Here is a 27,010-nt window from a genome sequence, read left to right as displayed (position 1 = left end):
AATCTTAAAAAAAAAAAAAAAAAAAAAAGACCAGTAGCAGGGAATCAAGAAAACAAATAACTCCACCATAGAGATAACTTGCTGTGCAGTGCTGTTTTCGGGTGAACAATAATTTTGCAATTGGTTTCTTTAAAAACAGCCAACTAATCCTCTGTTTTCTACAAAAATGAAAAAGTGTTGGGAATCAGTTGTGTGCTAATAATAAATGTAATTGACCTGTAACATCTAAGTATGAGAGACAGTGGTGATTTAAGAGCACGGCCTTTGGCATCATACTGATTTATGTTCGAATCCCACTCACTTGTTCTAGGTTGAGACTAGGTAACTCAATCTCTCTAAGCCTCCCCTCAGGAATCATACCTATCTCACCGGTGTTGTGAGGATTAAATGAGATGATCCATATAAAACATACTTGCACAGATACGTAAGCATTCAATAAAGCCTTTACAATCAGAGGCCCTGCTATTTATTGGTCTCTCTCAGCCTACTGTAGGCCTAGTGCAGGCTTGAATCCTAATGCTTCCTTGCACTATTTAATCACCATGACCAAAATTTTAAAATCCAAAGGGGCCACAGCTTAACTATTTCATTCATGCACACTTAAGATTTGGAAGCCTGCCTTCGAATTGGATCCGCCCTTTGCTGCAGTTTGTCCAGTTTTCATAAACAAACTAGATGATCCCAGATAATCTACAGAAATCCTCAGACCCAGATTTGGATTAGGAAGGGGATGTAAGTAGCAGGCATGCAGCTCTGCGAAGAGCCGTTAGAAAACTGATCACTCCACTCTGAGCTCTGCCCTCTAGCTTCTCTCCAGATTGGGGTGGAAAGGCTGATGGTGCAAGCGCAGAAGGACAGGGTCCCAAGACTTTAGAGCCCAGGGGCGTCTGGAGAACACAGGGGAGACCGATACCCCTCCTTACAAGCACCTTTCCTCAGACACTTCCCGGCCAAGGAAAACCCTACCCTCCCGAGACTCTTCCAGAGAAGCCCAGCTGTCTCAAAACACCGGAAAAGAACTTAAAAAATCAGATTCCAGTCTTCACGGCCACTAGACACGTCCCATGCGTGCGTAGGTATACGTGCGCGCGCGCGCGAGTGCGTACGCACAGACTGCTGGGATGCCGCCTCTCCCCTCGGGTCTTCCAGTTTCCCGGCGTGCTTAGGGCCCGCCAAATGGGAGGGGGAGACGCAAGATGGCGGCAGCCGCGAACTCCGGCTCCAGCCTCCCGCTGTTCGACTGCCCGACCTGGTGAGTGGCGGGGTGGCCAGGGCTGGAGTGGCCTGGCCAGGGCTGGAGTGGCTTGGCCCGCACTGGCAGGGCGGCTCATTTCTCGCAGCAAGCCGAACGGCTCAGAGACCCTGGAGCTGATTGAAGGAGAACTGTCCGTCGGGCCGGGCGGCGTGTGGAGGAACCGGGAGCCTGGAGCCCGGGCCCAGAAACTGAGGAAACCCAGACTTGGGGGCTCTGGGGTGCTCGCTTAGGCAGTCCCTGGGGCGATTCAGCCGGTTGCTGGGGCGCTTCGGGGCCTTGGCCCCGAACTTACCCCAACTCCTGACTGAGTGCCTGGTGCTCTTGTGGAGCACCGTACCTGCCCCCCTGCTCTCTGTCCCGAGCGCGCACGAGCCCGCTTCCCGGCCCCAGCCCAAGCTCAGTGCCCCGCATCCCTCTGTCGTTGCTGCATCTCCCGTGCGGTACTTGTCTGTCTCCCGCAGACTGGAAGCGCCCTGAGGGCAGGGACGGCTTGACCCATCTCGAAGCCGGGCACAAGTGGACGTCAGTAATTGCTGAGATGAACCCCTTTCAACCCTTCTCAAGCTCTTGGGAATAATGGAATAATTTAATTTAGTCTTCCAGCAGGGTGCAAGATGAATACATATGAATTGCCTTGCAAGGAGACCCATCCGAGTTAGAGCTGTTTCTGCTGTAGCTCATCACAGTTTGTGCATAATTCCTTTTTCTTTCCCGTTATATTGAGCTCCTCAAGGGCAAGGGCTGTCTGATTCATCTTCGTGTTCCCAGCTCCTAGGCCTAAGTCAGGCACATAGTAGGAGTTCAGAAGGCATGTTGTGGATGTAACATTTAACTTTCCTTTCCCTGTTTTCCGTACAGAATGGGCTTTTGTCCAATGCACTGTCCTTTCAACAACTGCCGTATAGAGGAGTTGGGACAGGATTGTGAGATGACTATGTTGCATCTTCAGTTAGATGGATGAGGATGCAGTGTGTGTGTGTGTGTGTGTATGCATATGTAGGGGCTCTGGCAAGATTGTTCTTTCTTCAAACTTAAAAGGAGCAGAGACTGGAAGCAAGTGAAAGTGTGGCCGTTTTCTGGGTCCCTCTGCATTTTTGTAGCACCCAGTTGTTTCAGTCTACAAATTGTATGCCTATTTTGGTCCCTTGCTGCATTGATTTAAGAAGTTGGACCAGGACTGTAAACTTACAGTTAGAAGAGATTATTTGAGATCACCTACCATTTCCTCAGAGTTTGGTATGTACCAGGCACTGTTTGGTGCTTCGATGTATATGTATCCCTCATGAATGGTGTTATAAGAAGTATAGAGAACAGTTCCCTGAAACATGCCATTCAAGGAAGACCTGTTCAAGAGTAACAAACATCTCTTGTATTTATTGGTACCTGGTTTTATGGGCATGCTTTTGGATTGCCCTAGCTCCCTAATTATGCACCTCTGATTTGGTCTCAGAGCTCAGGACAGTACCCTCTGTTTATTCTGTGATGAGACTAGTCTTGATCAGCCCCAAACACCGACTGATTTATTCTGCCTTTATAGGGTATTAGTGGTAGTGGTAAATCTTAGATTCAAACTCCAAGTAACCAGACTACCGCAGCTATAGTACTTGGACTCTCTGTGCTGCTTTTTCTCTGAGGTTGATATCCAGTGTTAAAATATAGGTTTCTTTGGTGCTGCTCTAAATACAGATCCAGTAAAGTCTGTTTTAGAGCAATTGAATCACTGGGGAAGTGTCAAATGTAGAAAGGAGCTGTAATAACAGTGAAGTAGATGACATTTCTGCTTGAACATGAACTAATTATAGGCTGGTAGAAGAGCTGCATTGTTGAATGGGACAGTGATTGTAAATGGCATTTACAAACTCATCCTGAAAATGCTTTTCTCACTCTTATTTTTCAGGGCAGGTAAACCCCCACCTGGTTTACATCTGGATGTAGTCAAAGGAGACAAGCTAATTGAGGTATGGAAATACATATCTTCCCTTTTTTTCTCGTCACACTAAACATTTTTGCCAATGACTCACTTTTCCACCCCCTCTCTTGTGCTTTGTTTTCCAGCAATGCTACTTTCGTTCATCTTGATTTTTTTTCTATTAAAAGCACATGGTGATATAACACATTCAAACCTAGTATCTCCCACAGACACTCAGTTTTTTGTGACTTCTCTCACCTTCCAAATGAAAGGTTTTAATTGATATAGGCTTATGAGTCCCCATCAAACTGGACTTGGTGAATTCTATCTCTCTGAGTACATGGAGTTGTGTGGAAGTTACAAGATACGCAGTAACTGAAGAAGAAAGTGAATGATGTAGATTGCATTTCACTTTTGGGTTGCATTTATGCAATTCAGGCCCAAGCCTGTCTTTTTTTTTTTAAAGATTTTATGTATTTATTTGACAGAGACACAGCGAGAGAGGGAACACAAGCAGGGGGAGTGGGAGAGGGAGAAGCAGGTTTCCCGCTGAGCAGGGAGCCCGATGTGGGGCTCAATCCCAGGACCCTGGGATCATGACCTGAGCTGAAGGCAGACGCTTAACTACTGAGCCACCCAGGCGCCCCAGGCCCAAGCCTTTCAAAGAAGTATAGTAAGCTAAGACACTTGCTCAAAAAAGAGAACGGCATGGTGATGAAACTCATTCATTCATTCAAAACACTTATTGAATGCTTATTGTGTGCCAGTCATTGTGCTCAGCAGAGGGACTACAACGGTGAACAAAACAAGCATGGTTCCTGTCGTCAGATTATCTGGTAGGAAACACAATCACACAAAAATTACATGATTATAATTGAAATAAGTACTATACAGGAAAAGTTTAGCAGAAGTCCAGCTTTTATACAAGTCTTTAGAATGAACACCACATGGAACTTCATGAGAACATGAATTTTGATTAGATACTAGGTTGTATAAGTTTTTAATCCTTAACGGTGCCATTTACTTACCAAGAAATGGAGATTATGCCCACTATGACCATGGAGTTGTGAGTCTCCGTGTCTTAAGGCAATTTTATGTTTGCTTACTCAGGTAGAATTTAGGTTCAGGGCCTCATTATTGAACGCAGTTGGTCTTCTTTGGCGTGTATAGTAAAGATCAAGATGGTTGAAAGGCATCTGTGAGATCTGAAGGAGACCCAGGTGTTTTGCAAAGTATTAAGGCATGCATGAATTAACAGAATTCATCATGCCCTTAGCCAGTCACTTATAGAGGCCTTTTGTCTTGAGTTCTTCTATCTTAAAGGTTACAAAACATCCAGATTATTCAAGGAAATAATTTAGCTAAAATGTCTGTAAAGCCTTTTTTTTACTATAGACTGTTCCACAGATGTAAAATATCGTTGCTAAGTAGCATGAAGCTTTGAAGACATAGAGGAATTTATTTTGGTACTAGAATTTAGTAAATCTCTAGTTTGTGGTAGAAAGAAATAGACAATGAGGCGTAGCCTTAATGCTAATATCACATTCCTTTGTGAAATAATTTATATTTTCAAAGCACTCTGATTTGTCAAACATCCCTCTGATTACTGGTTTCCGTTAACTGATCGTGTTTTCTGTCTTTCAGTGCTCTTAGGTATGCTGAGTTGCCACACGATTGTCAAGTTACAATCCTTAGACATCACTGTATTGTTTTGGAGACGAATAGACCTAAGAGATGCTTATTTTTAAAGATTTAGGCAGCACTTGATACTAACCGAGCTATCTATATCCTAGCCTTGTGTCAAAGGCTTGTGATGTGTTGTGATAGCTGGGTTTAAGAAGTGCAATATTAAAACAAAAGCCATGAGTCTTTTAAGCCCAGTGTGTAAAGACACACTCTGAGTTATAACTCAGAGGCACAACTGAATTGTGGTTATTAGCCATAGCTAGTCAAGAAATTGTGGTGTTAGTTACTATTGAAAAACCAGTAAATTATTTCATTCACTTGACGTTGTCCAAGAATTAACACATTTCCTTAATTCTAAGACATACTGTTAGCCCCATATACTTGAACATTTCTGTAATTGAGATACCTTTAAAATATATATATTTATTTATTTGACAGAGAGAGGGAGAAAGCACAAGCAGGAGGAGCAGCAGGCGGAGGGAGGGGGAGAAGCAGGCTTCACCACTGAGCAGGGAGCCCGATGCGGGGTTCAATCCCTGGGCTCTGGGATCATGACCTGAGCGAAAGTGAGGTGCTTAACTGACTGAGCCACCCAGGCGCCCCTTGAGATACCTTTAATAATGAATGTATATCTTTAATTTGGAAACCCTTTCTCCTTCCCAACCCCCTGAACACCTAAATCTCTGTCTTTGGCACCTTAGAATTAGAGAAATTTGGCCAGTGTTATATTAGAACCCAGGAGTGGGTGATCTTATGTATTGCTTCCTTGAGACCAGCTTATGAGCACTGTAGTTAGCAAATTTAAGTTTGTGCATCCATAATCTGTGTGCATATAAATATAAATGAAAAATGCTGTGAGATTCAGCCTGCATAGCAGTACCCGGAAAGAACAAGATGTTGAAATTTCAGGGCTCTCTCAGTTCTAAATCAATGTCTAATTTTTAACCCAAATCTTAAAACTTGGGGATGACATGGGGGTGGTTGATTGAGCTGTCAGGCTGTTGTTAAATCTTGGGGCTTCATAGCAGTACAGGCCTGGCATAAGCTCTGCCAGCAGCAGATGGGCACTGCTGGACAGAGTTTCCCATAGGTGACCCACATACGTAGACTAGCTTGAACCAATTGGGTCTTAAGGCTAAGCCTGAAAGAGGCTGGGTAAGTGATAGTGAAAATCACTTTTAACTATGGGTCATAGTTACCCATAGTACTTGTTCACTTCTTAAAAGGACTGGGTAAGTGATAGTTAAAAGAAAAATTAAGAACATGACCCATAGTACTTGTTCACTTCTTAAAATGTTCCTTGCCTTATGGTGCGTTTTTTCGATGTAGGTAGAGTGAAGAAGATACATAATGTAGTGGTTAAAAGAGCTTGGACTCTGAAGTAAGACAGACCTGAATTTCTAATCCAGCTTACAAATACAGTAGTATCCCCCCTTAGCCACGGTACCGTTTCAGTTACTGGCACAGCTGCTCCCTCTGACATGTTGTCAGAGGTCAGTAGTGGTCTAATGCTGTGTCACAGTGTCTGCGTCGTTCCCCTCACTTCATCTCGTCACGTAGGCATTCTGTCATCTCACATCATCACAGGAGGAGTGAGTATAGTACAATAAAATATTTTGAGAGAGATACCACATTCACATTAACTTATTGCAGTATATTGTTATAATTGTTCTGTTTTATTATTGTTAATCTCTTACTGTGTAATTTATATATTAAACTTTATCATAGGTATGTATGTATAGGAAAAGACACAGTATATAAGGTTTGGTATATATGAGGTTTCAGGCATCCACTGGGGGTCTTGGAATATATCTCCCACAGATAAGGGGGTAACTGCTGTGTTTAACTGTGTGAACTTGAATATGTTAATTATGTTCTTTGAGTCTCAATTTTGTCATCATAAAAATAAGAATAAAAATACCTGCCCACCGCACAGAGTGGTTGTGGAGACGAAGTGACATAGCAGGAAACCTAGCACAGTGTATGGCACCTAAGTGCTCAGCAGTATCAGTGGGAGGTATAATTCTGGATTCATAAGGGGAACACTAAAGCACAGGGGAGAATAGTGGCCCAGTGTGAGTTTAGTGACAGCCAGGAATGAAATCTAAGCCTCTTGAGTCCTACCTGGTACTATACTAACTTGACTATTTCTCTACTCAGCTTTGTGCTATCTTCTCTTGGGGATTTCAGGAGGAGTTAGTGTGAAATGTGAACTAGAGCTTAAGGAGACCTGTGTGTAAAGGAAAAATATAACATTCTTGAGCAGTCAAGTTGTAGACTTCTAGAACTGGGAAAGTGTTAGCAGTAATTCATCTAGAGTCCTTCATCTACAACAACCCAGTCTACAACCAACCAGCAAAGGCTTTACTGATTCAGGATTAAAAGAAAGATAAGAATTGGGAGCCTGACTGGCTCGTTCGGTGGAGCCTGCGACTCTTGATCTCGGGGTCATGAGTTCAAGCCCCACATTGGGTGTAGAGATTGCTTAAATAAAAATTTAAAAAAAAATTAAAAGAAAAATAAGGACATTGTTGTGAGTGTTCCATAAAGCTAAAATGAGCTCAAAGAATGTCCTTTATCCTTTCCTTCCTACTTATTTGGTGTTGAAATGACCTTTCTTTTATAAAATGATTATGATGCTACTAATTGGTGAGAATTTTTTTTAATGTCCTTCTTTGGCAAAATCAGAAGTTAACAGTTATACATCAGCTCCTTCTCCCCTCATAATTTTTTTTTGTAATAGTTTCCTGGTCTGTGAAATCCCCTTTTCTGCTGTTACACTGGGACATTCTATAGTTTTGGGTCCTTTTTAGTGCCATAGCAGTGTCTAGAAACATTTTAGAGCTCTTCTCTTAGAATTGTTTCAAATAGTGGCACATTGTTTACAATATTGGCATTGCAGGTCATTCACACCTGAGTTCAAATCCCAGCTGTGCTACTTAACCAGCTGGGCTACCTTGGATGAGTGACTTCATCTCTCTCCATCTGTTTTCTTGTCTTTAACAATAGAGGTGATACTTGTTTCACAGAGTTGTTTTGAGAATTAGATGAGATTATGCTTAAAATGCCTAGCGGTAAATAGTCTGTCAATAAATGTTAATCCCCATACCCTTCTTCCCCAAACCTAGAAAATCTTTGCCCCATGAAGTAGTTCTATGTTTGGACACAGCAAATACTCATTTAGAGTTAACTTAGAGTAATATTTTTTTGTGGCCAATGAAGTTAGAGTTAGGTACTTATACAATGATATCTAATGTAATTGTACTTCCTAAAGAGGGTTCCAAAAATACTTTGGGGCTATGGCATCATGATTAGAATACACATAGGTGTTTACACCCCTATCCTTTCCTCACCGATTGTTAATATTCATTCGAATGTAGATTTTCTGAACAGCAGTCTTATTACTTTGTAGACATGCTTTGTGCTTCTTGTTTTCTGGTTGGCCTAAAATTAAGATCCAGTGAAATCTTAAATTTCCAATGGATGGAAGACAGCCACTCCCACAGGCTACATTCATCTAATAGAATTAAGAAAAGTTCTTTTCATACCAACCTAAGACATTTAACCACTGCATTTGGGGAGATTAATTGCCATCCCCCCTCCAAAATGCTAGTAAATTATTCTGAGCTTTTTATCTTGAAGAATAGTGGGAAATAATTTTGTTTTCACCTTGGCAAGGAATTTTATTTACTCAAGATTCTCTACTTACTAGATTGGAAGAATTTTTGCTAAACCCTGTTGAAACAAGATTTAAGTAATATTTAATTTAATATTTATTTAGAAACTGATTATTGATGAGAAGAAGTATTACTTATTTGGGAGAAATCCTGATTTGTGTGACTTTACCATTGACCACCAGTCTTGCTCTCGGGTCCACGCTGCCTTGGTCTACCACAAGCATCTGAAGAGAGTTTTCCTAATAGATCTCAACAGTAGTAAGTAACACATCCCATCCCGTTTCACACATTCCCTTTGGGGCAATGTGAAAATGCTCTTTGGGTTCTTCAGTTTTGAAATCATGTTTTATTTCTCATCGAGGAAGAAGTTTATGTTTGGTTTTTAAATCAGCTCCTCTTTCTGTGATATCTCCTATTTTCCTGAAATAATTGATGACTAGAGAGAGAAGAGGGTTTTGGGAAGTCATGTCCTGGAAAAGGCAATAGGTATATACAGAGAACAAAAAAAAGGTACCCAGGAACCAGGGGCTCTGGGTATTCAGGTGTTTATAGGACCGTGATAAAATTGTGGTCCGGTTTAAGCAGAAGCCATGGAAAGCTCCATTAATGTATTAGAGTAGTGTTGCAGGACATTAAAAAATACTTGCTTTGAGCAAAGTTTAATTTTTTATGATGGGTTTTCTATTCCAGCTACATTTTGCTTTGACTACTAATAATACCAGTTTTAATTCCATGAGCACACTCGGAGTAAGATTTTCATCTTTGCCAAAGATAATCCCAGAAATGCACTTGAGACTTAACTGCATGGGGCTCTGAAGTTTATTCATTTTGCCCATGTATCAGTATAGTGTAAAATGTAAAGCCTCCTGCTCCTGGGCTGATCATATGCTACTCCTTTTCCCCTCCTTTAGCACACACACACACACACACACAATCTGCTTATATAATGACTTTGGAGGGGCTTGTCTCACAAGTACTTACTTGCAAATTTATCTCATCTTTTCTTTCCATTTTATAACATGCAGAATGCTGACATGGAGAAATATTGAGACTCTCTAGTAGAATTTTGGTTTGACTTGGCATTCATAATGCACCTATTTCAGTCAGTGTCCTTTATTGTCCTGGGGAAAACCCAAACATAACTGCCACCAGGCCAGAAGTTCTTATGTTCCTTACACTTGGGGCTGGAGAGGTCAGACCACAGCAATGCCTGTCTTCTGCCTTGCGGGGCATGGCTGTCGCTGGGTTGGAGCGATTCCTGCTAGACCCAGAATGAAGCCAAACCTGTCCAGCGGAGAGTGAGCAATGGTCTTTGTTCGATGGGGTAGCGACGGGTCTGGAGATGTGTAAGAAATCCACTGAAGAGATTGAAGACTCAGTGAAGAGTTTCCTTTTCATGGTGACCCATGACAAGGGATGCAAAGCGGACCACATGCTATTTTCATTTTAAAAAGCAAAACTGATGTGCTGGGAGGAACTACTCGCCCTCCTACAACTCAGGTTGGTTTTTGTTTCTGTGTTTCTCTCTTATATTTCTGATTTGGTTATTCCCAGCACACGGCACTTTCTTGGGTCACATTCGGTTGGAACCTCACAAGCCTCAGCAGATTCCCATCGATTCCACAGTCTCGTTTGGCGCATCCACAAGGGCCTACACTCTACGTGAGAAGCCTCAGACACTGCCGTCAGCTGTGAAGGGAGATGAGAAGATGGGTGGAGAGGACGATGAGCTCAAGGGCTTGCTGGGGCTTCCAGAGGAGGAGACGGAGCTTGATGTAATTCCATATCCATCTACGGTGTTATTTTGTCTTTTGGGACTCTGGGTTTTGCAGTATGTAGCCGTTCTGTGTAGCTTGAAATGCCAGTGACTTAGCATCAGGAGGTTTGCTGCTTTTCCAGTACAGTGTGTCCAGATGTGACGCACCTGGGACAGCTGGGCCGTGTGGGCTTGGTTATGTCCAGCCGGGCCTCTCGAGGAGTTCCTGTCAGACCTTCATGGTCGTCTGTATACCTTCATTGGATGTTAGAAGCCAGGGCCAGGAGTTAAACTTTCCTGGAGCTGCCCTGTCCAGTGTGGTAGCTACTAACCACATTTCTGGTACTCAGTAGTCACATGTGGCTAGTGACTTCCATATTGAATGACAAGGATATAGAACATTTCCATCACCCAGAAAGTTTGGTCAGACAGCACAGGCTTAGAGAGACTGAAGCTTTCGTTCATTTACGTTGCTTTTTTTGTTTGTTTTTTAAGATTTTATTTATTTGACAGAGAGAGACACAGCGAGAGAGGGAACACAAGCAGGGGGAGTGGGAGAGGGAGAAAGCAGGCTTCCTGCGGAGCAGGGAGCCCCATGCAGGGCTCAATCCCAGGACCCTGGAATCACGACCTGAGCCGAAGGCAGACGCCTAACGACTGAGCCACCCATGCGCCCCAACATTGCTTTTTTTTTTATATGGCTCAAATAGCCTAAGAATCTCTGAGTAGAACTAGACTGCTTTTGGTCTTATGGGCCTAGCTGCCCTGAAGGCCATGAATTTTACAAGATGTAATTTTAAAGTGCTAAAGTTGTCCTTTTCTAGAGGCTAGCCCCAGTGGCTTGTGATGCATCTGTTGTCCTTAACGTGTCCATCGCTGCACTGGTGTGACTGGTCTATTCAGGTAGACCAAATGCCAGCATGCCCTTACCCACCCTCATGCATTTACCTCTTGTTCATCAAGGCAGTTTCTCAGCCCTTAAGAAAAAAAGCACAACAGGAATCTTATCTTTACGTTATTTTGTTCTAAAGAAGTAGCCTCATAGCCAGGCACCTTGCTGACAGTCACTGGTGCCCATCTCTCCTCCAGGCTGCTTCCCTGCTTCCCTGTCTTTTAAGTTCAATTTGTTAGGTCCTCCCTGGGTCTTCATTCTCAAGACATTTAGAGTGTCTCAGACTGCAGTGCAGATTGGAATAGGTCCAGAGGATTGGGAAGAGGCAGGCAGCAGTGCTGAGGCCAAGTTAATCATTGAAATAGATGGGTGGTTATGAATAGAAATGGGGCCATACACAGGGAGGGGGAGTGACAAACCATTAATGCCAAATATTAAGTGCACTGGCCCTGTCCTTCTGAGCTTCAGTCGGGAGGGCTAGTGGGAAAGAAGCTGTCAGTTGCCCTCTCTCATCTCTGTTTTGTTACTTTAAGGCAGTTCATGGAGTTCCTCCCGGTCACATTCTTTAATTCTCAGCATGAAGACATGATAGTCTTTCCCCCAGAAACACAGAACCCTACCTCAGGGATATTTGCACAGATGACCTGTTCTCAACTCAAGGTTCTTCACCTCCTTGTGACCATCATTGCCCCACTAATTAGTGGGGATGTTCCATATTTTGTCAAAAGAGGCTTGTTAATAGTAGCAGTCTAAGGGCAGTAATGAGTCTTTTCTGAATACAAGAGGAGTTTGTTTGCCTGGGGAGGTTAACATTCGCTCCTAAAGCCTTCTTGCCCCTGTTTAGCTCTATGGTCTTCAGATTCCCTGTGTACTGACTCCTGTCTGTCTTGTGTGAACCCTGGCCTAGAACCTGACAGAGTTCAACACTGCCCACAACAAGCGGATTTCCACCCTGACCATTGAGGAGGGGAATCTCGACATTCAGAGACCAAAGAGGAAGAGGAAGAACTCGCGGGTGACTTTCAGTGAGGATGATGAGATCATCAACCCAGGTGAAATGTCTTCCTAGTTTCTTCCAATGAAAAAGCTGTGATCTCAGAGAGTAGTGTGCACAATGCGTAGGTTGGTTATAATGTTTCTCAACAAGGTGTAGGATAACCAGTGCTATATTAAGAGAATTCTTACAAGTCATCAGTGGAGTACCCTCAAACACTCAAGTATTATCCAGTTGCAGTGTGAAAGAAATAGACAAAGAAAGGGCCTGCATAATGCAGTATACAGAGCCAGGCTGTAATTCCCACCTGCTGGTCCAGCAAGTCTGTGTCATAGTGGAGATGGAAGTAGAGTTGTTTGTTGTCTTTTACCTCAGAGTAGAGCATTACTGTCTTTGTGGCATTCTGAGTGTGAGTGGTAACTCTAAGATTGAAGAGCCTTCTGCTGCCACCATTAACCTAAAGCACTAAAGACTTGCCTCTCTGTAAGGAAGTAATGTATAGAGAGTTTGTATGGAAATGTCATCAAGGTGAGAGCATCTGTTTATGGGAAGGCCACCAAATTCACCAGTTTGTTCCATCATTCAACATCCATTTATTGGGCTCACATATATGTCAAGTACTGTGGTAGGTAGATGACATTGAGCCAGGAGGTATCATTTGTATGATGAGGATGGAATTGAGATTCTGAAAGCCTTGTTAGAAATCAGTCTCAATGGATGGAAACAAAGATCCCAAACTAACAAGTTGCTTTTACTTCCCAAATGAAATACAGTGAGAATAACCTTCAGGTCCTGCACATAGGTTCAAAATACCAATTATTTAAATGGAGAGGATCCATTCCAGTGACAGCTCATTAAAAAAAAAAACCAAATCTAGTTAATTGAATGAGTCATCAGGGGGATGTGGAAACTAATCAAGTGCAGTTTAAAATTGCATTAATAGAACAGTAGGGGATAGTAACCCCACTCACCTGTGTTCTGAGCAGAACTCACCCAAACAGGTTACCAAATGCAAGCATAGCCTCAACCACTGAATGTGTTATGTAGTCCTGAGGGAGGAGGAGACTCACAGCTATGGAACACTGTCCCCCAAATGCTGGGAATGTAGGGGAACTATGCTTGAGGAGGCATGGCCACTGTGGTTGGATATTTGCAGGGCTGACCTTAGGGAGGAAGGAGTAGGCAAGCCAGAGCCAGTGAGTAGCAAGTATTTGGCTCAGCATAAAAAGCAACAACAAAATCCTTTTATTTAGAAGAAGAATCAAAAAGATCCCTATGAAAGATCCAGGCATTTGTTTGGTGTGTGAAGTAGAGAGGATTACTATCCAAGCAGTGAATGCCCAATGGAAGTGTTCAGGCAGGGGCTGAATGACCAGTTGGGGAAACTTATTTCTGGACCCCAGAACCTATTGAATAAGAATTCCTAGGGGTTGGACCTAGAGATTTTATAGTTTTAAACAAGCTCTTTTTTTGTACTGATGAACAGCCAGCAATTTGGGAATCACTGGATAGTCAATCTTTTAAATCTCTTTTAGAACTCAGGGTCTGGTCTTTTGTTCTTCTCCTTGAAAATTATTGCCCTGGGGAGCACCTGGGTGGCTCAGTCAGTTAAGCATCCCACTCTTGGATTTGGCTCAGGTCGTGTTCTCAGGATTGTGGGATCAAGCGCCTTGTTGGGCTCTGTGCTGAGTGTGGAGTCTGCTAGAGTTTCTTTATCTCTCTCTCTGTCCCTTCCCTTCATGTGCTTACGCTGTCTCTCCCTCTTCCTCTCTCAAATAAATAAATAAATCTTTTTTTAAAAATTAAAAAAAAAAAAGGAAAGAAAATCATTGCCCTGGCGCGAAATGTGTATTCAGACAGAGCCTCGCATAGCGGTTAAAGAGGACCTGGGTTTGAAATGAGCCTCTTCACTTCGTAGCTCTGTGACCTTGACCAAGTGACTTAACAGATATTGGCCTCACAGGACTGGTGGGGAGGCTAAATGATTAATATATGTACAGATACTTTATTTTTTTAAAGATTTTATTTATTTGACAGAGAGAGACACAGCGAGAGAGGGAACACAAGCATGGGGAGTGGGAGAGGGAGAAGCAGGCTTCCCACCGAGCAGGGAGCCCGATGCGGGGCTCAATCCCAGGACCCTGGGATCATGACCTGAGCCGAAGGCAGACGCCTAATGACTGAGCCACCCAGGCGCCCCCTGTACAGATACTTTAGATCAGTGCTCAGCACTCAGTAAGCCCTTGACAAACATTAGCCATTATCCTCACTGTCATCAGCCATCACTTTTGCATTTTATCCGTGCAGCCGTTCCTATGCCAGAAGTAGACTTACTAGCAAGGAACTTGTTGGTAGATCTTCGAGGAGCAGAGGTCTCGTGGAATGGGTGTATCCTCTTTCTTGGAGTGGAATGGCTAGAGATGAGGAGAGGGTGAGAGGCCCGAGCACCGTTCAGCCAGCATGGCACAGGATAGGGTCCCCCAGAGAGTTATCCTCCCCCTCCACAGGCCTTTTGCACATGTGGGGTGCATACCCCGTGAGCCACCCCTCTTGGGCTCCAGTTGCTCTTTTGCTTCATTTAGCTTGCCTTGCTGAGGGGACGATTGGAACAGGGCTCCTATGGGGTGAGAAAAAAAGTAAGGATGCCTTTTATAGAAACCTCGTCCCTTTCCTAATGAGCCTGGATATCTTTCCTTCTTTCTTCTAGATATTGTTCATTCACTGAGCAAAGACTGGTTGTGAACGTAATGCCAGGGTGTATTCTTTGGAGGCATCTTAATATATGAAAAACCAGACTTATTAAACAAACAAGGGATTAATTACTCAAATAGTGAATCTTTGTTTTCCGAAGGGATTCATAGGGGTGTTTCTTTGAATAGCAGGCACCCTCTATGCATTTAAAGTCAGATATACAGCCCCTAATACGAAAACAGTTCCTTTCCCACCACTATATTAAGACAAAGGTGCTTGGAGTAGTTTTTTTTAGTAATGATAGTAAGTGTGCCTGCCTGTTTTCCAGACCTTCAGCGAGAAAGGTCCCGTTCATCCCAGGTGATCCAGCCCAGTCGTCCCTTCTGTGCTCCAGGAACACTATCTTGCACCCCTCCATTGTGCTGTAGCCTATCTGGCTTTTCAGCTGTGAACTCCTTAAAGGCGGGACAGTATCTTGCTCTTTATTTTGATGCTTGATGTCCAATAAATGAGGCATGAGAGAGTTACTGCAAGCACGTCTCTCCCTTGATCTTAGCACTTTTCTTCCTGCAGTGAATGAGGCTAGAACCAGTAATGTGTTTGTGTGTAACCTGTGAAAAGGGGGCTGCTCTCCACCCTGCCTGGACAGGGGGCTTCAGCTCCTTTAGTAAGTCTTGATTGTATACAGTTGTTCAGGTCAGGAGGCCAGGTTAACTTGGAAGCCCTGGGCCTGAATCCTAATTTCTGGTATTTGCTAATGAGCGGGCATTGGCAGGGTACGTGGTGTGTGACCGCTTCCCATGTGTCATGTGTCATTGTTTTATCACTAGCTTGGGGTTGATGAAATCTGCTCTTTGATTTCCCCCTTCAAAGAGGGACTGATCATATGGAATGGGAAAGAACTTGGGAAAGGCAGTACAGCACAGTGGTCCAGAGCCAAGGCCTATTTCTGGCTGCTTGGACTCAAACCCTGGTCCTTCCACTCCCTGGCAGGGTGACTGGACCAGGCACTTCACCCCTCCAGGCCTGAACATGTCTGTTAGATGCTGATTGTAGTCGTACTCGCCTCGTGGAGTTGTGAGGATTTAACACAGTGCCAGCGCTCAGTAAGCACTTGAAGTGTTAGTTGTATTTTACTGCTTTAATATGAGTTGTGATTACTTTGTTTGCAGTGGGCCCTATTCCCTTAATCATCCCAGCGGAGTATCAAACTAACCCATCTCATATCTTCTGCAGAGGATGTGGATCCCTCAGTTGGTCGCTTCCGGAACATGGTGCAGACTGCAGTGGTCCCAGTCAAGGTAGGAAGCACCTTTTAACGGTATTTGAAATGCCATACAGTCTGGTGTAAAAACGCACGCTTTTATGTGTAGGTAAGTGTTAATTATGTGCTTAATTTTAAAACACATTCTTTGCTCTTCTCCTATTTTTCATCATGTGGAAATACTTTCATTCCACCTGAATCTATGGGATCCTGGAGGGCCATAGAAAGACTGCAGGTGACCAACCAGCTTGATGCTGCGCGTAAATTATGGTGCACCTGGGGGTCTGTAAAGTTACCTCCCAGCAGGACGCAGAGCGACCCACTTTTCTTTAGCCTTGCCCTTCTGACTCCAAGTAAGCTATTAGGCTTATTAGGAAGAGGCATTGTTGCATTTCTGCAGGGCCCCTCCAGCTATGGCCGTGCCTTTGTTTTGTGATTGGGAATGGCACAGATAGGAAAGGCAGCCCAGATTGGATTAGGCTGAAAGATCAGGTATGTTGAAGAGCCAGGAGGTGAAATTACAGAGATGTTCTGGTTGCTCAACATGTGGAGGAACTATGTGACCACTTGGACTGTCCACAGGGAGCAGATGGCCCCTTGAAGTAGTGAGATCCCTGTGAATTAGAGATCTTTAAGAAGTGATTGGAAAATGCTGGTCAGAGGTGCTATAGAAAGTTTTATTTAAAAAAAAAGAAAAGTCTTTAGGTGCGCCTGGGTGGCTCAGTCGGTTAAGGGTCTGCCTTCGGCTCAGGTCATGATTCCGGGGTCCTGGGATCGAGCCCCACATTGGGCTCCCTGCTCAGCGGGGAGCCTGCTTCTCCCTCTGTGTGCGCCCCCCTGCTTGTGCTTGCACTTTCTCTCTCTCGTTCTCTCTCAAATAAATAAATAAAATCTTAAAAAAAAAAAAAAAATCTTTAGGGGCACCTGGGTGGCTCAGTCGGTGAAGTGTCCGACTCTTGATCTCAGCTCAGGTCTTGATCTCAGGGTCAAGCCCTGCGTTGGACTCCATGCTGGGTGTGGAGCCTACTTAAAAAAAAAAAAAAAAAAAATCTTTGGACTATATTAGACTAGATTGATTACCTATGTCAAGTTTTTGGTTAGTCTTTTTTAATCCAAAAGGGGTAGAGGGTTGAGGGGGATCTTTCATGAACGTTCATAAGCCAGTGTGAAAAAGTACAAGACGTAATGTTTCTCTGCATCTCCATAGCGTTTGTGTCACATTCCTCCTAGAGCTCTTTTCTCTCTTTTTGCTTCTTCCTTTGGAATGTTCTGTTGTCATTAAAGTATAAAACCAGGGGCCCCTGGGTAGCTCATTCAGTTAAGTGTCCGACTCTTGATTTCGGCTCAGGTCATGATCTTAGGGTCATGGGATTGAGCCCTGCATCAGGCTCCATGCAGGCGTGGAGGCTGCTTAAGATTCCCTCTTTCCCTCTCCTTTCACCACCACCCCCCAAAACAAAGTATAAAACCAGCAGGTATTTTTACTTCTTTGTCAGTTTTATTATGATATAATTTACATACAGTAAAATATATTTTAAGTGTATAGTTTGAGTTTTGACAAATGTATACACATGGGTAACCACCACTGTTATTAATATATAGATTTCCATCACCCCAGAAAGTTCCCTTATGTCCCCTTGCTGTCAGTTCCCCCCACTCCCAGCCCCAAGCACCCAGTAGACTACTTACTATCACTACAGATTTGTTTGCTCTCAGATTAATGTTCAAAAATCAGGCGATCAATATGAAGATACTAACTTTTTACTTAAATACTACTATTAACACCTCTGCTTCCTGAAAGGGCATTTTAACATCAGAAGAGAGGGAGGTTGTGACTATAGGATAAAGATAGTAACTTAAACTGGATAGGTTTTACTTTATGAAAAGTTCACACATTATCCTCATTTTTCTCAGTGTGACGTAGGATTGTGAGCCCTTTGTGGGGAGCGGTGTTTGGGAGCCCTCATGTTAGACAGTGACTGTCTGGTCTCTTCAAACCCTGAGACTTCAGGACAGTGAAATAGGTTGTCTGGGAAACAAAACAAGCTAGAGGGTTGGGGGTCTTCTCTGAGTTTTCTAGGGCTGGAATAGAAAAGGCTAACTAACACCCTCTCGTGGCTCACCTACTTGCTTCCTCTGTTCCTTATGAACCACAGAAGAAGCGGGTGGAAGGCCCTGGCTCCCTGGGCCTGGAGGAATCGGGGAGCAGGCGCATGCAGAACTTTGCATTCAGTGGAGGACTCTACGGGGGCCTGCCCCCCACGCACAGTGAGGCCGGCTCCCAGCCGCACGGCATCCACGGGACAGCACTCATCGGTGGCTTGCCCATGCCATACCCGAACCTCGCCCCTGATGTGGACTTGACTCCCGTTGTGCCGTCAGCAGTGAACATGAACCCTGCACCAAACCCTGCGGTCTATAACCCCGAAGCCGTCAACGAACCCAAGAAAAAGAAATATGCAAAAGAGGCTTGGCCGGGCAAGAAGCCCACACCTTCCTTACTGATTTGATATTTTTGGTCATGGAGAAGGGTGGGATTGGGTGGGAATTGGGTGGAAGGGTGAGGGGGGAGCTAATGAACTAGGGAGAAAAACTTTCCATGTGTGCGGTCTCGTCTTTCAGAATGTCTCCTGGGGCCCTAACCGTGTACTATTAAAGCTGGGGAATATCCCATAAAGACCTGTCTTCAGAACACTTTGAGTGTAGAGCAGTGTTTCATATTTCCTGATAAGTAGGCTGCCCTGGCTCTTTCCCAGGCCTTCCATCACCTCCTTTTTCTTTTCTCCCTCGTTCTAGGGGCATTTTGATTTACAGGCGCGTTCCCTGGGAGGAGACTCCAGGCCCTCAGGTGGGATCTAGAGCCGTGGCGGTGGCAGCAGCATCACCAGCCTGTGGGGCCAGCAGCCTGATTTCTGTTGACTGTCCCTGTAAGTCCCAGATAGCGAAGGGGTTGCCGTGGATCCCAGGGCGATCAGAAGAGGGTTTAGAATTCTTCAGTTAAGCTAAGGTTTCAACTCAGAGATGTTTGCCTAGGTCACTGGTTTTGAGGTCTGATAGTTAGGCTTTTTTCTCTTTTGTCCTTTCGGTTGGAATGAGAACATTTGGATTTTCCTTCATCTGTGACCAGTGCCACAGACACGGATGGGTAGTTGGAAACTTACAGTATTGTTGGAACTTTACCTGTTTCTCTTGTCACATCTGAGTACCCTACTTGCCGAAGTTTCTCGTTTGATTCCAGAGTACTGTCCTCTACTCTCTAAAGTCTTGCTTTCCTTTTCAAGTGTGTTGTGAAGGCAATTTTTTAAGGATATGACCAGTTAGAGCAGCAATTCCAATTAAAAAGGAAAAGATTTTACTTTGCAAGTACCTGATGTCTTGAAGAGGACATTTTTAAATGTTGGTTCAGAGGCTCTCCCCTCCTTTACTGAGAGCTCTCATAACCCAGAGCTCCAGGACTGGGCCCAGCTAACAAACATAGGAGACGAAGGTAGCAAACAGTGATAGGAGCTTTGTACAGAGATTTGTACATTTGTGTAATAGGCCTTTTCACGCTTTATGTGTAGCTTTTTACCTGTAACCTTTATTACATTGTAAATTAAACGTAACTTTTGTCATTCGTGCCGTCTGTGATTCGGTCGCCATCCCGGATTCCTGCCGCCGTCAGGGCACGTTTGTCAGAGGTACAATGGATGACTTGGGAGGCGATGCTCTGGCCCCATTTTATTACCACAAATAAAGATGCCCCCTGCCGAATGTGGAAATTCTAATTAGAGATCCCAGTCCCCAGACTGAAGCCTCACTGAGCAAAGTGGGTTAAGAGGTGCCTGCTGCCCTTCATCGGGAGGCAGAACCGCACAACGGATGCGGGGCGCCAGGGTCTCGGGACACCGGTCCCTGGTGGGCATCGTTGCCTGGGCCTGGCGGCCCGCACTCTGGCTCCAGCCGCTTGCATCGGGAGGTTTGTAGGGGATTTCAGCCAGAGTTTGGATCGAATGCGTGTGTCTTGCACACAGGACCTCATATGCAGGGATTGGCTTTGTGATGAAGATGCCAACTAGCTTCCAGATCCCTTGGATTCAGAGTGTGGACTGGGGGCAGGAGCAGCCTGCAGAAGAACAGGGATCCATAAGATCTCAGCTGCGTAAGAAGTTGACTTCTTAGCCAGCTTCTGTCCCGTCTTACAAGGACACCTCCCTTGTACTGTAGTGAAGGTGACCGTTCGTGCTGGTCACAGCCCCTCAGCAAGCACCTGTCTACCCTGCCCACCATTTATGGCAAATCATTTCATTTCCAAAGCCCTAAGGAGGGGCCTGTTTTTATCCCCACTTTAGAGGTGAGAAAACCGACAAAACAAACTTCCCTATGGTCCCACTATAGCAGAACTCTAGTCTGAATCTAGAGCCCGAGCGCGGGCTGACGCAGCCTTTGGGATGAGCAAAGGCGACGGATATGCTCGGCAGGCTGTAGCTCTGTTCATGGCTAGGTTTGTTTTGAGGTTAAAAAAAATTTTTTTTCCAAACCGGATGACTCACTGAAGTTATGTTAAAGGGCTTAGATCCAGTTTAGGTAATAAACCCTTGCTAGCAAAAGAGCTTCTACCCTGCATGATTTGGTTTCAGAATTGGAGTTGCGGGGGGAAACTTGCAGTGTAGTCTCATAGAAGGCTCAGCAGAGAATATCCAAGCCTGCCAAGCTATACCTTTCCCTGTAAGGGACTTTGACTTCAGTGGAAGCAGGACTGCTTAATTTGGTAGTTCCCTGACCTAAGGAGGTGTGTATGCGTGGAAACCTGGCCCCCCTGGCACCATCCTTCTGAGTCGTTCCAGTCAGGTGGTAGTGCCTCTCAGAGATGGGCAACTCGGAAAGGGGCTCGGTTGCCTCTCGCCCTTAACACAGCTCCAGACGGGCCACAGGTGGATAAGCCCCTCTTGTTCACCAGAACTGGCAGATGGTTACCACTCTAGTGAGCACGACGCTGGTGTGGGACTCAGCACCTCCCCGGCCTGGCACACGCACCCACCGAGGAGAAGCGACTGCAGGTTTCCCCAGAGTCCTGTGCTGGCTCGTGGGCCATTGGCTAAGGAGGGAGGGAATGACCCTTGTTCACCTCCCCAGGGCGGGAGAGGGTGACGAACCCCGTGGAGAAGGACACCTGTTGACGTGAAGCGGCCCATTTCCCAGGTGTTCCCCGCTCAGAATCAGCTGTTTGGTGACAGCTTGCTGAAAATACGCCCATTATCTGCAAATCATAGAGTTCTAGAGTCCGAAGGACTTAGGAGATCCTGTCTGGATCCTTCATTTTGCTTGTGAGCAAACCATGGTAGTGGGGCCCCACTTCTTTCAACTAATACAGACGGAAATGTGTGAGCTGGGCACACGGAAGTGTGCCACCCCGCCTGCAAGAGGCCTGCCTTCGGGAGGGAAATGTGCACTCTAGTGATGCTGTCACCTGCTGGGGGCTTTAGTGGAAGGATGGACAGGTAAGGACAGCTGAGATGGGCAAGGAGGTCAGGGAGGCCTCTAGGGAGATGACATTTGAGCAGAGCATTGAAGAAAAGTAGGGAATTGCCATACAGAGGAGCATGGATTCAAGCTTCTCAAGGCAGAGGAACCAGAAAGACCAGGGGATGGCCCATAGGGGGTGGAGGAATCAGAAAGGCAGAGGCCAGATCCCACCCTGTAAGCTTTGCTGGGGAATTGGAAAGTTTTGAGTTACCAGGAGACCACAGAAGGTGTTTTTTCCTCCTTACTTTAAAAAAGAAAAAGGGGCGCCTGAGTGGCTCAGTCGTTAAGCGTCTGCCTTCGGCTCAGGTCATGATCCCAGGGTCCTGGGATCGAGTCCCATATCGGGCTCCCTGCTTGACGGGAGGCCTGCTTCTCCCTCTCCCGCTCCCCCTGCTTGTGTTCCCTCTCTCACTGTGTCTCTCTTTGTCAAATAAATAAAATCTTTAAAAAGAAAAAAGAGGAAGAAAGAGGAAGGGGGGAGGGAGGGAGGGGAGGAAAGGAAGGCAGGAAGGAAGCTTGGCTTAGTAGAGACATGCTCATGTAGAAATACTAGAAAATCCAGAGCACATGCATCTCGCCCCACCCCCACCCAGAGTCAGGGAGACTTCCTTGGGGGGATTTCAGGAATCAGATGTTAGAAAATGCCCCTGGCCGCGGATGAATAAGGCTGTCCCTGGCCACAGGTGAGTCTCCCTGAAGCCAGGGAGACAGGCGTTCTAGTGCTCCCTCTCTCACAGTTTAGCAAACCTAGAATTAAGTCTAAATGTTGCGAGAATACGGAAGAAAAAGTTTCCAGTAATTCTGTCTTCGGAAGGGGGGTGGGGCACAGGGGAGAGGGTCCTGGAAAGCTTCGGAGGGGCGACCTTGGATGTTTTCAAGTGGCAGAGGGGAGGGCACGCAGGAGCGCGCAGGGACAGGGGCAGCCGCAGGAGCAAAGGGGCCCGGTGGATGAAAGTCCCCAGCATATGATGGGGGTGGCGGGAAGGCTCTGGAGTGCTCACCTACTGAGTTCGGATGGCATCTGTCTCCGTGGAGTAAAACCATTGCCTGTTCGTTCCACTGGGGGAATTGGGTTCGGAGGCACCGCCCCCTGAAGCGGGGCGGAGGTGCAGTTCCGGACTCGGCCAGCAGGCGGGGCCCCGCTCCCATTCTTGCAGCCGTTGTGGTGGCAGTGTGACCTCCCAGGGCGGCCGGCCGGTCGCCGAGGGGAAGAGGAGGGAAAGCGGTCTGGCTTTCTGTCCTGCAGCCTGCGGGCACTCGTTCTCCCAACAGCTCTGAGAGGAGGCCGGGAGAGCCCCATTTCACAGCTGGGGGACTCGAGGCTCTGGGAGAGCACCCCGCCCAAGGCCACACTCTGGCACGTGGTAGAGCAGGGAGTCACACCTGCACCTGATGTTTGGACTCTGAAGGGCGCAGGGAAGCTCCTGACGTGGGTTGCTGCCCTGCCTGTGCCGGGGGTCTGTGAGAGACAGGAGCTTGGGCCCTTTCCGATTTTTCTCCCTCTCCACGTGGCCGGGACACGGGGGCGCAAGAGCACCCGGCTCCGGGGGTCCCATACAGACCAGGTTGGACCACTGGCCACTGACAAAATCCAAAGGCAGAGAGACATTGGTGGTGGGACAAGAAAGGGACTTATTTCAGTGAGGCTGACACCGGGAAGACAGGGGACTAGTGTCCTAAAGACTGTCTCCGAAGTGCTGAAAATACCTCCAGGTTTGTATTAGGAGAATGTGGGACACAGGCCGGTGGGTCCGAGCAGGGGGACAGTGAAGGTCAAGTGGGTCACTGTCTTGTCAGTCACGTGGGGTCTTGCTGGGGTCAGGGCCGTCCCTATTGCTTGAGGGGGGAGTTGCGGTTCCCTTGGGGGACGCTGTGCCTGCAGGGTCTTCTGCCTAAGAGGTAAGCTGGAAGGAACTTAGTCAGTTAGAAAGTTTGGGGTCAAGATGGAGGTAGTGCAAGGCCTCTTTACCCCTTCCGTCTCCATCTCTGGTGCCCTTCGCAGGCTTGGCTATTTCCACGCCTAGGGCCCAAAGCACGCACACTGTTGCACCTTAGGCTCCCGTGCCCTGCAAGCGAAATGTGGGAGGAACTCTCAGGAGAGACCCTCTGCTGCCCAGGTCTCCTGGCCGGCCTGCCTGCCTGCCTAGGCCCCCACCCGCCATGCGTTGGCCTTCCTGCACCAGCCAGGCCGCCACTGGGCACGGGAGCCCGTCTGCCCCCCCGCAGCTGTGCCCTCCTACTGACGGCCAAGGCCAAGGCCGCCCTATCCTGGGCCCATTCCCGGCAGCATTCAGGCTCAGACCGCTCTAGACCTTCTCTTGATTCCATTTCCCCACCAGCTACCTCAGCTTCCTTCCGTTTCTCTGCTCCACTTTGCCGTCCCACTTCTGGAAAGAATGGTCTTATCTTGCTGTCTCAGCTTCCTCTCCTCCACTCGCTCTTGCATCCACCCCTGGCAGGCTTTTGCCCCAACACTCCATCAAAACCTCGCCTGCTTATACCCTGGTCAGTCATGTCACAATCACTGCTCCACCCAGAGTACTCCGGAGGCCCTTCATTACCTCCAGAGGAAGACCCACTCTTTCCACTGCAAGTCTGGCCCTACTCTGCACCCGCTCCCGTTACCTCTCTGTTTTCCTACCTCTCCCCGCCTTGCTGACTTTGCTGCAGCCACCTCGCGGGGGGGTGGGGGGGCTGGCTGGTCCCCCAACCCTGCCCCTGTGGCTAGGACTCTTCCCAGATGTCAGCATGGCCCCCTCCCTCACTGCCTTCAAGTTGTGAAAGAGGAAAGCAGGCCGTGACCTCTAGGGGCTGGCCTGGCGCTCACAGCTGGGCCTTGGTGTTCTCCTGTCAAACAATTTTAAAGCACATCAACATCAGACAAAGCCATGCTGCGTCAGCGATGAACACAAACAGCACCACTCTGTAATCATGTCTGAACCCAGACAAAACATGAACATTGCCCAAGCCCCCAAAAGGACCAACCATCTTTATGATGGGTTGACTTGTGGTTCCAGAAGGTATGTCCAACTGGAACCTCAGAATGTGACCTTCTTTGGAAAAAGAGTCTTTGCTGGGTAATTAAAGGATAAGGGAGGGATCTTGAAATGAGATAATTCTGGATTAGAATGGACTAAATCCAATGATGAATGTCCTTCTAAGGTACAGAAAGGAGGAGACAGACACACAGAGGGGGAGGCCGAGATTGGAATGATGTGTCTACAAGCTAAGGAACGCCAAGGATTGCCCGCAGCCCCCAGAAGCCAGGAGAGAGGCATGGAACGGGTTCTCCCGCAGAGCCTCCAGAAGGAACCAACCCAGCTGACATCTTGATGTGGACCTTCCAGCCTCTGGTCTCCAGAACTGTGAAGGGCTACATTAGTGCCACTATAAGCCACCCAGTCTGTGGTGACGTTACAGCCAACCTAGGAAAGGAATGCAATCGCCCCCCAGCTAGTAGGAACTAAAGACAGCTGTAACCTTGGCCTGGTCTCCCCTCCTTCTAGATAGAGTTTATTAGGATCCCCAGCATAGAACTGGCCTGGCTTCCTGAAAGCATCCAATCTAGAATCAAGCCCTGCTTCCATCAGCCCTCCCAAATCCCCTACCCCATGCTTGAATCCTATACCAAGGCCTTCCTGACTAACACTCTCTCACCGAGTCACCCGTAAGCCCTATGGAGCGTGCAGTCCCAGCTTGCTAACTGTCTTGTGTTCCTGGCCGTCTTTGGCTGGAGGGCATTGGCGAAGTCTTCACCCAAAGGCCATCATTTCCAGCTAAAATTGCAGCCTGCCCACCTCCCTCTTTCCTACCCCCTCCCCTTGTTCCGTTTCCCCACCTTGTCCCACACTAGGCCATCTTACTGACTTTCTCTGTACTGTTTGTGGTCTGTCTCCCCCCACCCCCCGCATGTGAATGTGAACTCCACTAGGGGGCAGGGATCCTTTGTCGGTTTTGTTTCTAGACCAATTCAAAATGGCGAGAACCTAGCCCTCCGTGGTCTCTCAGTAAAGATTTGTTGAATGATTGAATCGGCGCTGGGCCAGGAGCAAGCCCAGGGAGCTCCTAACCAGTTTGGCCAACAAGAAAGCTTCCCTGGAAGGGCCCAGGAGGGCTGGGTCTGGGTGGGTAAACAGAGGTGATCCAGACGCAAGAGTGGGCTTTACGAGAGTATTCGGGCATGTGCAAAATGCCTGGGGAAGCGAGGGTTACTTCAAGACTGGGGGAGAGGGGCGCCTGGGTGGCTCAGTCGTTAAGCATCTGCCTTTGGCTCAGGTCATGATCCCAGGGTCTTGGGATCGAGCCCCGCATCAGGCTCCCTGCTCCGCAGGAAGCCTGCTTCTCCCTCTCCCACTTCCCCTGCTTGTGTTCCCCCTCTCGCTGTGTCTCTCTCTGTCAAATAAATAAATAAAATCTTAAAAAAAAAAAAAAAAAAAAGACTAGGGGAGAATGAGCACTTCAAGGTGGCTGAAGAGGAGGTTCCAGAAGAATCAAGCAAGAGATGAGCCTGAGAGTCGTCAGGGGCCAGGTCATCGGGCGGCGGACAGTGCTGTGGAGCAGGTGAGGGAAGGCCAAGGGCGAGGCTGTCAGGGTGAAATGGCATGAGCTGGGTCAGTGGCAGCAGGAGAGAAGGGGCAGGGTCCGGGGAAGGGAGAAAGCCCAAGGTGAACTGGGTGTCTGTTCTGGGCATCTGGGTGTTCAGAGGTGCCATTCACCACGGAGGGGAACATACCCCTGGAGCTCAAGTTTGGGCTGGAGACCCCCAGGCTTGGCAGATGGACGCTGAGGCCTTGCAGCGCCGGATTCCGAAGACTTCTACCAGAGAGGCCATAGCAGGAAGGGCTTCAGGGAAGGGCGGAGGGAGGCCCACTTCCCTCCTCCTCTCTCTCTGCGGCCTCTAGGGCTTGCCTGGCCCCCTGGGTGGGGTCACTTGCTGGGACGGAGGTCTCCTGTCTCTGCTAATGAATAATGCATTGGAAGCAGGGCGGGGAGGTTCTGCGCTGCACCAGACAGAGGCAGCTGCCGCCACTCTGGAACCAGAGCCCCACCTGGAGGGGGAGAGGGTGGTCTGGCCCTGGGACTCTGGCCCCTGTTATTCTGGGAAAGCTCATTACTGGGGCTGATGTGGTCAGTCCCCAGAGGAAGTCCAGCCTCCAGCGGTCCCCAGGCAGCAGGGCTGGCGGGGGGGTGGGGTGGCTGGCACACCCCTTCCCTGTCCCAGTGGCCCCAGCCACCTGCTCTTCCCCCCACCCCCACCAGAGCCAGAAGCAGCCCTGCCCATATGGGAGGGGCGGGTGCCCTAACCCAGAGCCCATGGGCTCCATCCGTCTCTCCCCATGCTGCCTCCTAAATGCCTTTCGGTCTACCCACCGCCCCCCTTC

At 47.2% G+C, this 27,010-nt stretch overlaps 1 protein-coding gene and 1 non-coding gene across 2 annotated transcripts; both read left to right on the top strand.

Moving 5' to 3' along the window:
- Nucleotides 1-1,027: 1,027 nt before the first annotated feature.
- Nucleotides 1,028-19,740, top strand: PPP1R8 (protein phosphatase 1 regulatory subunit 8). The gene is made up of 7 exons (XM_045898325.1): nucleotides 1,028-1,252; nucleotides 3,153-3,213; nucleotides 8,632-8,785; nucleotides 10,082-10,302; nucleotides 12,083-12,227; nucleotides 16,097-16,161; nucleotides 18,281-19,740. The coding sequence occupies exons 1-7, from the start codon at nucleotides 1,197-1,199 to the stop codon at nucleotides 18,632-18,634; spliced, it is 1,056 nt and encodes a 351-aa protein (XP_045754281.1). The 5' UTR covers nucleotides 1,028-1,196; the 3' UTR covers nucleotides 18,635-19,740.
- LOC123860731 (small Cajal body-specific RNA 1) lies at nucleotides 4,922-5,087 on the top strand. The gene has a single exon (XR_006794844.1). It is a non-coding gene; the product is annotated as a small Cajal body-specific RNA 1 (non-coding RNA).
- Nucleotides 19,741-27,010: the final 7,270 nt, after the last annotated feature.

The sequence above is a fragment of the Mirounga angustirostris genome, unplaced genomic scaffold (assembly GCF_029215605.1).
Source record: "Mirounga angustirostris isolate CCGP_5_RB_7025 unplaced genomic scaffold, mMirAng1.0.hap1 SCAF_4, whole genome shotgun sequence".
NCBI classification, from domain to species: domain Eukaryota; kingdom Metazoa; phylum Chordata; class Mammalia; order Carnivora; family Phocidae; genus Mirounga; species Mirounga angustirostris.
This window is presented reverse-complemented; position numbering and strand designations above follow the sequence as displayed.